At 42.3% G+C, this 17,595-nt stretch overlaps 1 protein-coding gene across 1 annotated transcript; it reads left to right on the forward strand.

The window, feature by feature from the left end:
• Positions 1 to 156: 156 nt before the first annotated feature.
• On the forward strand, positions 157 to 8,124 carry vmn2r1 (vomeronasal 2, receptor 1). Its single transcript, XM_071898076.2, has 14 exons — positions 157 to 248; positions 1,009 to 1,300; positions 1,729 to 1,971; positions 2,054 to 2,245; positions 2,630 to 2,755; positions 3,147 to 3,331; positions 3,472 to 3,592; positions 4,228 to 4,455; positions 4,680 to 4,803; positions 5,279 to 5,439; positions 6,026 to 6,221; positions 6,617 to 6,855; positions 7,435 to 7,634; positions 7,803 to 8,124. The coding sequence occupies exons 1-14, from the start codon at positions 172 to 174 to the stop codon at positions 8,122 to 8,124; spliced, it is 2,706 nt and encodes a 901-aa protein (XP_071754177.1). The 5' UTR covers positions 157 to 171.
• Positions 8,125 to 17,595: the final 9,471 nt, after the last annotated feature.

Raw genomic sequence — 17,595 nt, forward strand, 5'->3', positions numbered from 1 at the left:
GACTTCTGTCTACACCTACATAGCATGGAAATCAGTCGCTTTTTGCTTGGATTATGTGCGTTTTTCCTCTTTTACAAGTCGGTTTCGCCAGAGTCCACCTGCAAGCTGAAGGCCAAGTTCAACCTGAGTGGGTACAAGGATGTGGAGAAGAAGAAGGTGGTTGTTGGAGGGATGTTTCCTGTTCACCAGCGTATTACTTCCAACGACGGCAACACTTCACGTGTACCCGTCTCCTCGGGGTGTGAGGGGTGAGTGAGCAGTCTATGACCTTTTCATAATGTGACCATGTTGGTTTACTTTCTTTAAAAGTTTTGATGAACTGAAACTGGTGTAAGTTAGTGTTTAAAAAGCCATATGATGGACTAATATTCCAAATTAACATTGGATTATTCACTTCTTTAGCCCTTAAATGAGGAAAACATTTTCTACTTAAATGTTAATATTCAAACAAAAAGTTCTCCTGAGATCTCTTAGCCTCATGATTTCACTACAGATATCAAGATACAGCAGGGCGGCACCACAGGGGCCAATTAGTCATATTATGTTATTATGCAGACAGGCCCTTGACAGGAGAGCATGCTGTGACACTCAGCAAGTCTGTGAACGTTGTTGCCTTCTTGTGGCTGATAGAGGTAATACGCCAGAAGAAGACTAAAAGACTTGCTCTTGCATATCTTCCAGTGATCAACTATTTTAATTTGGCATATACGTGGGACTACCTTGTTAAATAAAGGTAAAATCAAATTAAAATACATAAAAAATGAACACAAACATCAGGATCATCATTTGGTCTCAGCAACAGGTGAGTCGGGGCATTATTCTCCTTAAAAGCATTTATTTCTCCAATGTGAAATTCATTGGCTCAGGTCTTTCTACAATGAGTGACAGTATCTGATAACTAAATGTAATCTGAGGCTGTAAAACACCAATGGCATTTGGTTCTGTTTGTAAACAGCAGAGTAAAATTGACCCACAGGAAACTACTGCTATCCTCCCGTCATCCTCCAGGTTTAACTTCCGTACCTTCCGCTGGGCCCAGACCATGCTGTTTGCCATCGACGAGATCAACCGGAGGACGGACCTGCTGCCCAACACCGACCTGGGCTACGTCATCTACGACTCCTGCTTCACCATCTCCAAGGCCGTGGAGGGCACCCTCACCTACCTGACGGGCCAGGACGAGGCCGTACCCAACTACCGCTGCGGCACCGGGGCGCCGCTCGCCGCTCTAGTGGGCGCTGGGGGCTCCGATCTGTCCATCGCCACCGCCAGGATACTGGGACTCTATCACTTCCCACAGGTAGGCTGATGATGAGTGGTTTGTCCTCTCCTCTCCTCTCCTCTCCTCTCCCCTCCTCTCCTCTCCTCTCCTCTCCTCTCCTCTCCTCTGCTCCCATCCCCTCTCCTCACCTCCCCTCTCCTCTCCTCTGCTCCCATCCCCTCTCCTCTCCTCTGCTCCCATCCCCTCTCCTCTCCTCTCCTCTCCTCTCCTCTCCTCTCCTCTCCTCTCCCCTCCTCTCCTCTCCCCTCCTCTCCTCACCTCCCCTCTCCTCTCCTCTGCTCCCATCCCCTCTCCTCTCCTCTCCTCTCCTCTCCTCTCCTCTCCCCTCCTCTCCTCTCCTCTCCTCTCCTCTCCTCTCCTCTCCTCACCTCCCCTCTCCTCTCCTCTCCTCTCCTCTCCTCATTACCTCTCTGTCTCATCTCCCACATCCGTCTCCTGGCCTGTAGGTCAGCTATTCCTCATCGTGCTCCGCCCTGGAGAGTAAGTTCCAGTTCCCCACCTTCCTGCGGACCATTCCCAGTGACGTGCACCAGTCTGCAGCCATGGCCCGGCTGGTGCTGCACTTCGGCTGGACCTGGGTGGGCACCATAGCCGCCGACGATGATTACGGCAAGTACGGCATCAAGGAGTTCAAGGAGCAGGTGGAGGAGGCCGGGGTCTGCATCTCCTTCTCCGAGACCCTGCCCAAGGTGAGAGTCCTTGCCCTCCGTCTCCTGTTTGCCATTACTTCATTCCTACTGGAAAGCATCAATGCCCTTTCATCCCGTCCAGGTGAGTTCCCCGGAGGACATCCAGCGTATTGTGGACACCGTGGTGGAGTCCACAGCCAAGATCATTGTAGTCTTCTCGTCAGACGTGGACCTCAGTCCTCTTATCCTCGAGCTGCTCCGGCACAATGTGACCAACCGCACCTGGATTGCCAGCGAGGCCTGGGTCACCTCCGCTCTCATCAACCAGCCTGGGGTTAGTCCTGGGTCGATCAAGGGTCAAAGGTCACTGATTGACTGGCTGATTGTTTGAATATATTTGATTATTTCTCAAATCTAAAATCTGGGAAAATGTGCATACCATTGGGGATTCATGTAACACATTTGAACTTATACCTATCTAGGATAACACACTAAAGCTAGATGCTTGTTTCTATACCGATCCTCTTGAAGGAAAATTGAGGAGTTATGAGTATTGCAATGGTTCCATATCTAGTCTATTTAATCTAAGAAAAAATATGGGATATGATGATTTAGGCTGAGGTTGATAGTGTGTTTGTGTATGTGCGTGTGTTTGTGTGTGTGTGTGTGTGTGTGTGTGTGTGTGTGTGTGTGTGTGTGTGTGTGTGTCTGTGCCCAGGTGAGCTCAGTGCTGGGCGGCACCCTTGGCTTTGGGTTGAAGAGAGCCGACATCCCTTACCTTCAGAACCATCTACTGGACCTGGACCCGTATGCTGACCCGCTCAATGAGGAGTTCTGGGAGACGGTGTGTTTGTTAAGCTGCTTATTTGACCTGAGGACACCGGGGTGATGAGGGGGTGATGGGGAGCTGGGGGCTGTCGATCTGTCTCCATTCATGTATTAGCCTCACACAATATCTTGGAAACTACTTGGCCGGATTTTGATGAAAATTGGGTCAATCATACATCTTGCCCTGTGGGATGTAGAGCTTGCAAAATTATGCTGCTCGGCCTGAGAGGGGCAATTACAATTAACGGAAAACTTTGAAAAAGCATGAGAGGGTAATTTTCTTTAAAGCTTTAGAAATCACCAGAACAAAGTAGACACTGAACATTCAAGGGCAGCATTAAAAGTCACATGGATGACGAAACAGATCTACAGAAAGCGACGGCTTTGTCCATATCTGTCTGTTGCAGGTGTTTAACTGTACACTGGACTATGGCAAAGCTCTGAGGCAGACCAGAGAGAGGGCGAAGGGGGTTAACGGTTCTCTGTCCAGAGGGGCGAGGGGGGTTCCTGACGGCCTGTGTACAGGGAAAGAGGCCCTGGAGCAGCTCAGTAACACCTACTCTGATGTCTCCCAGCTACGAATCACTTACAGGTCAGTCCTTACCACTTAAGACCAGTACTACTACTACTATTATCACCTTTTCTACCACTAATAACAATAGCAGTAATAATTATGATGATGATAAAGTTGGTGATGGTGCTGATGATGATGATGAAGGTGTCTCTCCACAGTGTGTACAAGGCTGTGTACGCTGTGGCCCACGCCTTACACAACCTGGAGCACTGTGAGCCGGGACAGGGGCCGTTCAACAGGAACAGCTGTGCTGAGATCACCAACTTTGAGCCATGGCAGGTAAGCGTGTCGGTGCATATGTGTGTGTGTGTGTGTGTGTGTGTGCGTGTGTGTGTGTCCATACATGTATGTCTCATTGTAGTTTCAGTACAGAAAAATGTCATGCACACCACAGGGTTGTCCTGTTTGCTGCAGGAAATTGAAAGTTATCATCCATATAGAGAATGGAAGTTCCTGTATATCACTGCTATACAATATACTATATTATAATATACTATACTATACTGTATATCACTGCTATATCACTGCTATGCAAACTCAAAACTCAATTGTTTACAGTTGATATGCTGATACACTGATACACCATGATACACCATTGTGACTTGTACTTACAGGAAAGTATTTGAAAGTCAATTTACTTTTAAATACTTTTCTATGATTGACAACTTACCTGGCACTATAATTGTACTGATGTGATAACCCCACCCACCTGGCACTCTATGGAGGTTAAAACAAATGCTAAGAATTTATTAGACCAAAGGGTCTGAGGCTACATTCTTGTAGTACCCATTCCAAAGAGCACCTGTTGATTATTTTCTGACATTTCTGGTACCAAGTAATCTTTGGTCTTTTCTAAATGCTCCAAAGTATTATCAAAATGGACTTAGATCCGCCTGCATCTCTCTTGTGTCTAGCTGATGTACTACCTTAAGAATGTGCATTTCGAGGTGCCCAACACGGGAGAGAAGATCTTCTTTAACGACGGGGATGTGGACGGCTACTATGACATCATTAATTGGCAGATCAAAGGTGATGGGGAGGTATCCTATGTCACCGTGGGAAGCTACAATGGGACAGTGCCCCGAGAGGCCAGGATGTCCATACTGAATGGATCAATTGTGTGGAACAATGAAGAACTGGAAGTCAGTAGTATTTTGATTAAGTTGTATGTGTTATATATATATATATGTGTGTGTATGTATGTTTATATGTGAAAGACCATAAAAATATTGTGTGACCATGAAAACAGCATCTCACATGCTCCTCCAGATTCTGCTAATTTTGCCCATGTGTGTCCATGTCTATCTGTGGTTGTGTGTGTGTGTGTGTGTGTGTGTGTGTGTGTGTGTGTGTGCTCTCATCCCAGCCTCCTCGGTCGGTGTGCAGTGAGAACTGTCAGCCGGGCACCAGAAAGGGGATCCGGCAGGGAGAGCCTGTCTGCTGCTTTGACTGCATCCCTTGTGCCGACGGCGAGATCAGCAACACGACGAGTCAGTACAGCTTCATATTGTGCCTTCAAGATATGAGGATGTCTTCCTGAAGAGTTTGAATTGCTCATAGAAAATAACCTTTTTGGAACTTACTTGATCAATCAGAGCTAAAAATACTGTCCTGTTTTACCTCAAATTACTCAAATTCAAACTTATGTTTAGCTGTGACAATACATTTCAGGATGAAAAATGATGTCTTCAATAAATCACTGTGTAAAAACTATATTGCAGCTACTTGATATTTTAATGATTGAGCCTTTAGCACCAATAAAGGGACAGGACTGAGTCAGAATATGTTAAAACAGATAAACTAACATTTGCCAATACAGCTTGAATGTTAGAGGAACAGGGTGTGGGAGGGAATGGGTTTATCATTGGGGACCTGCCATCAAAGACATTACACTGAATGGGACAGGCCCGACCCTACTGACCTCTTTCCCCCCCAACTCCCTCTCCTCCTCTCTCTGGGTGACAGATGCCCGTGAGTGTATCCAGTGTAGTGAGGACTACTGGTCTAATGCCGCCCGCGATGCCTGCGTCCCCAAAACCATCGAGTTCCTGGCCTTTGGAGAGCCACTGGGGATCACACTCATCGTCATCTCCGCCTTTGGAGCTCTGGTCACCATAGCTGTCGGGGTGAGGTTCACATGGGACGTCCGGGTACTTTCAGGGAACAACTAACTCACAGGTCCTTCTTCATGGCGTTTAGCATGACCGAGTTATCAGTTATAATCTGTTGACATTGGAGACAGCCAATTATGTGAAACTTAACACTAATAATACAAAATCGATGTTTATATCTGCTTCACTGCTGATCAAAATATATGTGGTATGGAAGGAAATCTACAAGTGGTGTGTTTTTCCACTTAGCCCCACCTCTCTGATAGCTGGACACCTTTTCAAAGCAATGTAGTATGTGGGCAATATGGATTCCAGTGGGAAATAAGATCATATCATCAATAAGGTCATAATTGTTAGCAAATTGGCCCATCTACATAGCTTCAGTTGCTTCCTCAGTTTTTAGATACTGATGTTTTGCTTCTGTACTCTTGTTCATGAAAATACCCTTAAATTAAAAGGAGCATTCTGCACTTTAACCTTACAGTCACTGTTTCATCTCACATCCAAAATAACCAGAGTATAGAGCCAAAACATCAGTCACTGTGTTGCTGTCCAAACACTTGAATGAAAAACACTGTATTTGTGTTGTGCCCTTGTCCAGGTGGTGTTTGTCGTGCGCCTCGGCACCCCTCTGGTGAAAGCCAACGATGTCCTGCTGAGTTTCTCCCTGCTGTTCTCCCTGGTGGTAACCTTCCTCTGCTCCATCGTCTTCCTGGGAGAGCCCCAACCCTGGAGCTGCATGACCAGCCAAGTAGCTCTGGCTCTGGGCTTTGCTCTCTGCCTTTCCTCCATTATGGGTGGGTACACTCTCACCTTCTCTGTTGTTTTTTGTCCCAGTGACAAAAGGTAGAACTCTGTGTTGGTGTGTGTGTGTGTGTGTGCATGTGTATGAGTGTGTGACCATCAGCCATGGCATTGGTCCACTGGCACTGGTCCCCTCTAGTGTATGTCCATCTTTCTCTGCGTATCTGTGTGTTTTTCTTGATGTCTTTGTGTGTCCATGAGTGTGATTGGTAGGAGCTGCTACTAAGAGACTGAGGGTGCCAAAGACCCTTCCTCCCTTTGTTGTCTTTTTGCTCTTCCTGCCAAGATAGTAGTATCAAAACCATGAATTAAAATTTTCCCAAGGTTAAAGACCCTCTCCCCTACTCTCTCTGCACTCCTCTGAAGCTGTGATGTTGTATTGCTTCAGGTAAGGCAGCAGTGCTGATGCTCAGAGCCCAGGCTCTGAAAGCAGCCCGCTCCAAAGCCAAAGCAGCCGCTAAAGCCGCAAAGGCCGCCGCTGAAGCAGCAGCCAATAGTGGCAGTCCTGACGTCATAGTAACCAACACAAACAACAACAACAGTGACGGCAACGCTGGTAATCCTGAAGTTGACAGTCTGACCTTTGGCCACCAGAGGGCGATAGCTGCTGTGGCAACACTGATACAGGTAAATAAAAACAAAACATGAAAATCAAAAATCTTGAATCCAGAATAATGTATAACACATATGATCAAGGATGTAGTATATAGAGTTTACCACCTTGTATGTAGAAATTATTGTGACATAATTTTATAGTATACATCATAATACTTATTATCAAAACAATGTAAATTATATGAAAATGGGGTCTTTAAAAAAATCTAAGTTCATGTTTTTATGAAAGTATAATTGATTTTTGTTCATAGTGGTGGATTTTTGCCTGACTGGAGGTCACAGTTTACCCAGATTTTCTCCTGGGTAACTCCTACCCTGACCACTTAAAGGGAAACCATACACACACACACACACACACACACACACACACACACACACTACTTTTAAGATCGAACTGACATCTACGTACTGGTTAAAGGCATGCTATTTCAATTGCAATCTACTATTGGCTGATCTTGCATGTTTTTAACCAGTAGATGTCAGTCCAATCTGAAAAGAAGTCTGTGTGTGTGGTTTTCCCTTTAATGTGGGTGACATCAGCCTTATAAACTGATAACACTGATATTAGAATCATTGTCCCTCTTCATCCAGGCAGTGGCATGTACAGTTTGGCTCATCATCCTCCCTCCACACCCCGTCAAGAACACCGCAGCCCAGAATGTGAAGATCATTCTTGAATGTGATGAAGGCTCTGTGGTCTTCATCTGCTGTATCTTCGCCTATGACATCCTGCTGGCTCTGCTGGCCTTCATCTTTGCCTTCATAGCCCGCAAATTGGAGGACCACTTCAGGTATCTAACGCATAATGTGCTGGGTAAAACAGGTGGTGACCACTTGGGATATCAGTCAGCTTGATATCACTGCAGCTGCTGGGGGAGTCAGGCTTGATGGACTTAGAGGAGAATACCAGTGTCATTTTGAGTTATAGCAAGATTTATGTGTCTTAATCTATGTTCCAGTGAGGCGAAGTCCATGACCTTCGGCATGCTGGTCTTCTTCATCGTGTGGATCTCCTTTGTCCCGGCTTACCTCAGCACCCGCGGCAAGTTCATGGTGGCCGTCCAGATCTTTGCCATCCTGGCGTCCAGCTTCGGCCTGCTGGCCTGCATCTTCCTGCCCAAGTGCTACGTGCTTTTGGTGAAACCTGAACGCAACACTGAGGAGATGATGAGGCCCCGTTCCAAACCCCGCGACGGGACCTCGACCGGCACCTCAGCTTCGCTGGCTACGGCTGCGACTGAGGTCAACGCTACGATTGCATCCACTGCCATTGATGATTAGGGGAGCGGGCCGGGCTTTACACCAAGGATGGGTCCAGGTCTCTTTCAGTTCAATCAAATCAGGAAGTGGTTTGTGCTGGACTCTGGAGGGCCCAGTCTACCATTCACTGACCAACCAACTAACTGATCCACAATATTGAGCTGTAAAAATCTTAAATTTTCAAATATCAAATATCTGTTGCCATGAGAAGCTTGTCAGCTGCAACCAATTAAGAAATAATTGATAATCACAGCAATAATTAGCAACCATCAAGTTTGGTCTATAATTAACAAACAAAATGCTTATTTATATTTACCCTGATTGAACTGAAGGTGAATTAAGCCAACATCTTATAGTGTATCACATACAGTCTTCACACATATTTGAAAGGTTTTCCACAGGGGAAAACACTGTTACCTCAATGTTTACTGAATACTTCAAAAATAAATTCTCAAAAATGTGACTATTTTGTAAGCTAAGGTCGCTTCAGTAATCAGTAATGTTACACAGTGGGTTTCACTTGTATGCCAGTAGTTATTTCAGACACAGAAAATCCTCATATGTGTAATACACACAAATCTGGTCAGAATTCAGTCTGGACTTTTATTTAATGAGTCTGCATCACCGATATTTGCCTTAAACTCTCAGAGAACTACAAACATGTCAGCTTCAGGAAATGTATGTACAAAAGTTTTTAATGCATATGCTAAAATACATATATTGTTATTACTTGCCTTACTATGACACTGAGACTTACCTCAGATGTGTCAGTGAATAGAAGGTCTGTGTATGATGTGAGTAACTTCACTTCTGTTAGAAATCTATTTCAAATACTTTTTACCATATATGGAAATATTGGCATCTAGCATCTGTTATTTGTACTAACATGTTTGTATACAAATGCTTCAACTGTAAATGTAATAACTTCCCATTAACGTAATAAATCATTAACATAATAAAATAAATAAATTTGCAGCCGGCAGTGTAATAATCCTCTTAATGTAATACATTTCCCATTCATATAATAAAAGTCACCTCCTGTTAATGAAACTTTTTAAGGATAAAAAGGAGGTTTTCAAAAATGTAATAGTGGTACTGATAATGTAATTGTCAAAATTCAGTGCTGCCACCCATTCACATATTTGGTCATTATCTATTATCTCCATCTAAAAAAGTAGTGAATACTTATGGAAGAAGTCTTTGGTAATTGTTGTAAATGGCTCACATTGCCAATCAGAGTGCTTCACCATTATACTCAAACATGTGGATTATCAATATACAGTACAGTATGTAACATAATACTCTCTATCCCTACCTGCTCAACTTCCCATTTCTACCACTTGGACTGCCTCAGTCAATAGTGAACTTTAGAGTAATGTAATGCTGTCCAAAATGTGCAATGTCCACTCTCTAGAATTAAGGCCAGGAACCAACATTTCAAACCCAAGTGGTGAGCTGTTGTTGGACTTCTGTGCTATCCATGGATTGTCCATAACAAACCCCATGTTCGAACACTAGGAGGATCCAAAGTCTGTGGTACCAGAGCTCCTACGGCTGATGATCATCTCTGTAGTTGAGGATGGAGTCAGAATGGATCTTGTTTACAGTTGATACAGTAAGTAGGTATTGTTTATCTCTTAAAATAAAACGTACTTGTTATTGCCCGGAACTTTTATGTTCGCTCAACTATCATAACTATTATCATTTTTTATAGTTATTTTCTGAAATAGTGCCACGACATGATGGAGAGACCTTTGATACTGAGTATTATCTTTCCACACTTTCACTGACCATATCCCAGAACCCTTCTGGAAAATGATATCCTAAAAATGAGTGGACTTGATTTCATGCCACATAGCTTTTCCCCCTCCAGTGCTAGGAGAGAAAAAAGGATTAGGAAATATGATGGTACTCAAAGCACTGTGAAACTTTTGGAACCTTTTTTATGACTGGAGAGGAGATAATTATGCTGGAATATATGTGATGAATGGCTTAGTGCTGAAAAGGAGAAGCACATAAAAACTGTACTTTATTGAAACACTAACAAGGCAGGGAGAATCAGGATATTAATGTGTGTGGGCGTGTGTGTTTACTGACTCATACATCATAGATTGCGAGCTTTGATGGCTCCCACATTGCAAAAGAAAATGAAGCAATATTCTGTGTTGTTTCATCTCACTCACTACACATTCTAAAACCTTTGTGTGGAAAGTAGTTTTATGTGTCTTGAGAGGGCATTAGTTCAGTGTAGGTGGCTTTATCTCCACTTGTGTGTGTGTGTGTGTGTATTGTGCAAACGGTATGCGAGCACTTGCTGCTGAGCATGCGGCTTTCCAGGAACCTGTGAACTGTGCGGCCAGACGAAGCTGTCAGTGCGGACTGTTGTAAATCCTCCTGGTGGCAGAGCGGTGACGGAGCGCGTCTGTAATTTACTGTCAGCTGACGGGACCAGGACACACTGTTGACCGGGATCACTGGTGCTAAATCAAGACAGATGTTTCACCAAAATGTGTGTATGTGTGTGTGTATATGCGTATATGTGTATATGCCCTTGTGTGCACCAAATTTAACCCTCAAATCTATAATACATGATTAATGTAAGGCTTATTTTGAGTTAATTAGAACCACTTTGTTTTACATTTATTATGAAGATGATTCTTTTTCTAAATATATCTAATATTGCTGTTGTTTAATGATTACACTGAATCCTTTTATAAGCTCAACAGTTGTTTTCTTCTATTTACTCACCTTGTAATTTCCTGTGTTTTGATTGGTTCCTGGGTCTTTTTGTTGCTAGGTGATTTTGTGCTTGTGTTCTGATGAACTGAAGAAAAGATATCCGCCTCCATCCAGTTAATGCTTCCCTAGCAGAGTCATCCATCACCAGAAACTTACATACCATACCATTTTCACAGTCCTCACAAGTTGTTTTTATAGCAATTGTACTATACTTAGGAAGAAGGATTAGGCCTGGTACACACACACACACACACACACACACACATACTTAGGTCAAAGACTAAGACTAAGACTGATTTTAGAGTTATGGGCTAAGGTTAGGGTTATAGGGTTAGAATAAGGGTTAGGTTAAAGTTTAACAGTTAGGGGTTAGGAAATGAATGTAAATCAATGGAAGGTCCTCTCAAGCACAGTATTACCAATCTGTGTGTGCATGTGTGTGTATGTGTGTTTGTTTGTGTGTCTTTGTGTGTAGTCCCTTGTTACTCGTTACTAGTGAAATCAATGCCTTTAAGATAGATGTGTCTGCTTTAAATAAGAAAATGTAACCGTATGTGTATCTGTTTTCAAATGAACAAATGTTATACAAGATTGACATTCACATCTCACACATCAGCACCATCACACCTTTTGGGATTATTTTCATTGCGTGAGTGTATGGGTGTGTGTGTGTGTGTGTGTATACAGGAAGGCATTGCGGTTGATGTAGCAATCACTGCTGAATATGATACACCACCCGCTGTTTAAAGAATCAGATTGCAGTCTTGATTTTTCCTCTCTCTCTCTCTCTCTCTCTCTCTCTCTCTCTCTCTCTCTCTCTCTCTCTCTCTCTCTCTCTCTCTCTCTTTCACCTCACCCCTGTGCTCTATATATTTGCATGTGTTGGCTTAACACCACTTCTCCCATAAACCAAAACAAGTTCTTATGCAAATTGTATGCAGGAAGGACTTTATGTCTTTCATTCCTCTTCCTTAATCTCCATTTGATTGATAATGAACTAAGCGTGTGTGACACAATCCTAATGAACCAAGGAGCTAATGTCATTTGTTTCTTTTCCAGATGACCAGCCACCTGACACTGCTGAAGTGAACTCTGTTTACTGAGAGCTGTTGACGATCCTCTAATGAACGGAAAAGAAGAACTGATCAGCTTTTAATCGCCGGAGACAGACACTCTCGAGCGATGCAGAGAGGAACCTCGCTAATCATCGAGACGGGACTGATTGCCCTGCCCTTGTGATTAATCATCGTAGGAACTGTGTGTGTGTGTGTGTGTGTGTGTGTGTGGGTGGGTAGTCCTTCAAAATCACTTATGCAAGAGGCGACACTCATTTGAGGTATACCTGATGAGTGTGTGTGTGTGCAGTGTGTGCATGTGTGTGCATCTGTGTGTGTTGCATGCGTGTGTTTGCAGGTGTTAGCCCTTCATTGCCAGACTCAAATGAAATTTGCAAGTACAACATGTGGACAGCAGAGGGAGATGCTAGCTGATACTTGATGTTTTTTCTGCTGAGTCTTGGACAACATGATGCACACTGGGGACTCTATAGTGAAAAGTGAAAAAACAAAACTGTGTAATAGTGAAAAAAATGAATTGATAAAAAGCAACACACAAATTCATGTGGAAGTTGTCAAAGAAATGTCTTCAGCTACTCAAATTGTATTTTTAAACAATGCACTAACAAGGACTCTGTTATTACCATTAGGCCTATCACTTAGAAATACATAGGGAACATGTTATTCTTCATGTGAAAATCCTATCTTATACTTTTTTTTACTTTATTTAGCACAAAAGAGTAATTCAAACAAAATATCCATAATGTATACCAACATCATAAAGAGCATGTGCAAGGAAGACCAAAGAAACCCCAAAGGGCTTGTGGAGTGTCTCCCTTAATAACAATCACACATAATTACAATATAGTGTAATGAAACCCAAAGAAGAGTTAAAAAGAACAAAACAATATAAACAAATCAATAGGTAAAGTAGTACTGTTAAATAAATAGGGGGGAAAGTAGAAGATAAGTAAAAGAGTATTAAAAGAAATCGAAAAGAAAAGGAAAAGAAGAGTTAAAGGAATAGTTCACTCAAAAATGAAAATTCTGTCACCATCTACTCACCCTCATGCCAGTTGAAACACAGGTGAAGTTTGTCCATATAACACACAGGGAGGTTGCCAGCACAACTCCATAGCAGCCTTCTCCAAAACAACTGAAGTCAGTGGGGACCAGTTCTTCAGAGTTCCAAAAAGACCTACAGTATATTTACACCATCATTTAGTGCAAATCTTAACTACAGCTGATTGATTTGCAACAAATAATGGTGTATAGGTCTTTCTATTCACAGTGTGATTGTTTGGCTGTTTTTGTTTTGGAACTCTAAAGAACTGGTCCCCATTGACTTCAGTTGTTTTGGAGAAGGCTGCTACGAAGTTGTGCTGGCAACCTCCCTGTGTGTTATATGGACTAACAAATTTCACCTGTGTTTCATTTGGCATGAGGGTGAGTAGATGATGACAGAATTTTCATTTTTGGGTGAACTATTCCTTTAAGGAATAAAGAGAGAAAGCAGAAAAAAAGAGAAGATTTGATTTGTGACTGATGAACTTGAGAGTGTAAAGGAGTGAGTCACTAAGAAGTGTGTGTGTATGTGTGTGTGTGAGTGAGACAGAGAGAGTGAGAGAGAGAGAGTGAGAGAGTGAGTGAGAGAGAGAGAGAGAGAGAGAGAGAGAGAGAAACTGAGTGAGAATCAATCAGGGAGAGGTTTGTCACAGCAATTAGTTTGGGGAGAGAGGGAGTGTGGCGTGTGTGTGTGTGTGTGTGTGTGTGTGCGTGTGTGTGTGTGTGTGTGCACACTGTAGGGCTGTGTGGAGATTCCCAGTAGATCTCTGCTAATTCACAGTGATGGGCCCATTTTCAATTTCAAAAGAATCGCACACAGTTCCTTGCAGCAATCCTCTCACACACTCCTCTGAAGACAAAGACATTTTCCCCGATACCCCGTTCTATTATGTAAGGCCTTAAGGACACGGACGACTGACTGTGGTATATAGTTTTAATTTGGCATCAAAGAGAGAGAGAGAGGATCACCATATTGTTGACAGTGTAGAGATGAAGACTGAGTTTGAGGAGAAGGATCAACTTTCTGTCAGTAGCAATATATGCTGCAACTTGGACAGCTCTGTCTAGTTAAAGAAATTCTTGATCTCAGTAGAACAAACCTGGATATATAAAGGTCAAATAAAAAATGAAAAAATAATCTGAATGAAGATTAAAGAATTTAGACTGTGATGTGTTGCCCTTCTGTCTTGTCAAAACAAAAGACTCCCATGATGTGTCTCTTTCATAGGTTATCTGTGTGTGTGTGTGTGTGTGTGTGTGTGTGTGTGTGTGTGTGTGTGTGTGTGTGTGTGTATCAATACATTGCGATCACGCTTCTGTCAGTGAACTTAATACTGGAGCCTTGTGTTCCTGCCTGGAACTCAGGCCTACAAAGACACTGTAACATCGCTAAATAAACTTTTCTGGACTATTTTATGAAAGGCCCAAGTCTCTAGTGTCTGGAAATAAAATTACAGGCAGCAGTGCAGAAAAAACCTACAGATGGCTTCATAAGACCCTTTGAATCTATCAACTGAAAAAAACAATATACAGAAAACCTGCTGGCTCAGATGTTTAATTTGAAATATACTGTAGCTATGAGGCCGTTGAAGCCTTATTATTCATTATGTATCTTATAGATAATATATTGTATCTGTTTTATGTACAACCAACTCACCAAGGCAAATTCTTACTACAAGTATGTGCACCTGGTGGTTAAACTGATGCTCATTCTGCAAAGTGCGAGTCATTTCAGATAATGAGATTGCACTGAAAATGAGCGTCAACATCTTCAAGGGGCTCCTATGACCGCTCATCATTATGCAAGGATGCATGTGAGTCAAGTTTCTCACTACACACTACATATCACTGTGTGGTGAAAACCTTGTTAACTCCAGTTTTGGTGATTTTACTTGAATTGAAGGATCACTTTATCCTCTATGGGTTGAGAAAATACTATGATCCTTAGGCTTATGAAATCCTTCCAAAACTCCTCTATTTAAAAAGTACATGGCTGTCAAACTAAAAATGAGGCTGTTTTCTGAATTTGTCAAAAGTTGACATTTTGCAGAGATGATGAATTTTTTATCATCTGACAGCAGAGATGCAATCTGGGGTTTACAACTATGTAGAAATTATCTGATATTTTGCAAAATGTTTTTCCGTTTTCCGTTTACATTTTTAGTTTTTACTATGTGGAAGTAAGTAGGGCATGGTTAGATACATGAGACCATCTTCTTTCTGATGACCCCTTGCTTGTGTATGTCATTATGTGAAAGGTCAGAGAAGCTTCTACAAGATCGCATCACCATTTTCTTTACTTTTTTTGTATCTTTCAACTTCAGAGATAGCAAAGGTAAATTTATCTTTACATTGTTTATTTTTACATTCACATAATAAATGCTTTCAGTCTTGCTTTATACCCATTTCCTATTTGCATGGCTGCTGCCCTTTGAATTAATAATTGAATGTAAGTTGTCTTCTCTCTAGCTTTAGAACTGAACAGGTTGCGAGTAAAAAAGGAAAAACTGAAAAAGAGACGCAAAGGCTCAAGTTTGCTCCTCCTAATTTAATAGTGGAGGGAACAGCTGTTCCTTTTGCTCCATATACTTTGGTGCCTGTGTGTGTGTGTGTGTGTGTGTGTGTTCGTCTATATAACTGTTTTAACCCTGTGATCCCACCAGCTTTCCCACTCTCTGTCTCTATCTTTTATCACCCTGTCACCATTCCTTCATCCCTCTCTCCCAGACATCTGTACTAATTATAAACCCCTCAGTGTAACCCATTCCCTGTCCCTCCCTTTTTCCTCTGTGCCTCTCTCATTTCCTTCACTTTACCACCCTTTCTTTCTCTCTCTTTTCTCTGTACCCAGCAATGTAGTGGTAAATAAAATGGTAAATAAACTATGAACTAACTAACTAACTAACTAACTAACTAACTATGAACTTCAATCGGCCTTGATCACCTCAAGGTAAACAACCACCTAAACATAACATAATATAACATTTTTGGAAGAAAAAAACCCCAAAAAACATTTTCATGTACATATGTCAGTCTGATACTATTACTTATGTATGCTAAAAAAGGTAAGTAAACTGAGTTTATGAAAGTTTAACTCTCCATTCGACAGCATTCTGCTTTTTAGAAGAAAATATTTAATGCACGCCCCTACCTTCCACCCCTTTGAGATGGAAAGTAGAGTTTATGGAAAATAGATAATTTAGGGGGAAAAACATATCACTCAACAGTTGGACTTTATGCAGGTGTAACAGATGCTCTCTGTACATCCAATATAAAAAAGGATCTAGCCTTCAGTAAGAAGAATGGGACAGAGTCTGCTGTGTCTGCTGTATTAGCTGTGCAGGACAGGGCCGGATGAAAAAGTATCCCTGTGTGAGGATTTATCATGCTTTACTAGTACAGACAGGGACAGTGAGATGGGGATGTTCCCATTTGACTCTATGTGATGGAATATTTGATTGTGTGTGCAGATATGTGTGGGAATGTGTGTGTATGTGTGTGTGTGTGTGTGTGTGTGTGTGTGTGTGTGTGTGTGTACACATGGCTGGTGCATACAAAGTTTACCCTCAACTTTGATTGAATTTCCCCACTTGGCTGAAAGTACATGGGAATGAAATGAATTCAGCGTTAAAAGTTAAGTTACTGACTATAATCCATCATATCATGGCCCTGCTTCAGCTTCAACCTCATCCTCATCCATTTCACACACACACACACACACACACACACACAGGAACTTTTAGGTCTGGTTTAAAATATATCCTCCAACTATGGCTTGCACTTTAACTATAAATGCATTTTTCTCTGTCTCAGCCACATAATACTTCACTTAGCATGCCTATTTCTGTGCTGTATAAAACTTTACTGTAGTCAGGACCTGTGTTGAAGTGGGTTTATTGCAGATAAAGGGATATATGCTGTCGGTGGTAATTAGGGTAATAGGTGAGTATCTAATATATTAAGAGATAGACGTGTGTGTATGTCTGCGTGCGTGTGTGTGTGCGAGTAGAGTGTCTGTTTGTATTGTATACTGTATCTGTCTGAGTCTCGGCGAGGGTCAGGATAAGGGACTTGAATGACTGATTTTGGCCACGCTAGAGTTTCTCTCTCAGCGAAGACAAGGTTACAGCAAAGTCAGATTGGATTAACTTTGGATCACAAGCCTCCTCGGGGCGCGACCTTGAGGGACAACAGGTCGTCCGTTTGGAGCTTGGCTGCTGAACACTAACACAGGAAATTATCCCATATGCCAATAACATTATGCCATATGGTGGAAATGTTTATCCTAAAGCGACCTACAGACAGCGCCCCAGTGGGAGATATGGCAGTATCAGCATCAGGCTCTACATATTGAGCTACACAGCGTCTTGACAAAACAACTGATAGAGCAGCCAGGAGCCTCCACACACACCTGCTTCCACACACTGAAGCATACTCAGGTGTTACAGTAATATGAGGGGCGGCAATTGATGTATTCCATTTATACAAGCAGAAAAAAAAAATAAAAAAAGTAATAATCTTAAAAAATCATAAAAAAATCGACATTTATATTGTTAATTATTTCACTAAAATTGTCTACTTAATTGTAGTTCCCAGGCTAACCAGTAGTGATGGGACGATATCTCACGATACA

The sequence above is a fragment of the Centroberyx gerrardi genome, chromosome 6 (assembly GCF_048128805.1).
Source record: "Centroberyx gerrardi isolate f3 chromosome 6, fCenGer3.hap1.cur.20231027, whole genome shotgun sequence".
NCBI classification, from domain to species: domain Eukaryota; kingdom Metazoa; phylum Chordata; class Actinopteri; order Beryciformes; family Berycidae; genus Centroberyx; species Centroberyx gerrardi.

Coding starts and splice junctions, on each gene's coding strand:
- vmn2r1 (XM_071898076.2), top strand. CDS start 172: ATGTTTCCTGTTCACCAGCGTATTACTTCCAACGACGGCAACACTTCA. Junction 1,972..2,053: donor TCTCCGAGACCCTGCCCAAG/GTGAGAGTCCTT, acceptor CATCCCGTCCAG/GTGAGTTCCCCGGAGGACAT. Junction 7,635..7,802: donor AAATTGGAGGACCACTTCAG/GTATCTAACGCA, acceptor TCTATGTTCCAG/TGAGGCGAAGTCCATGACCT.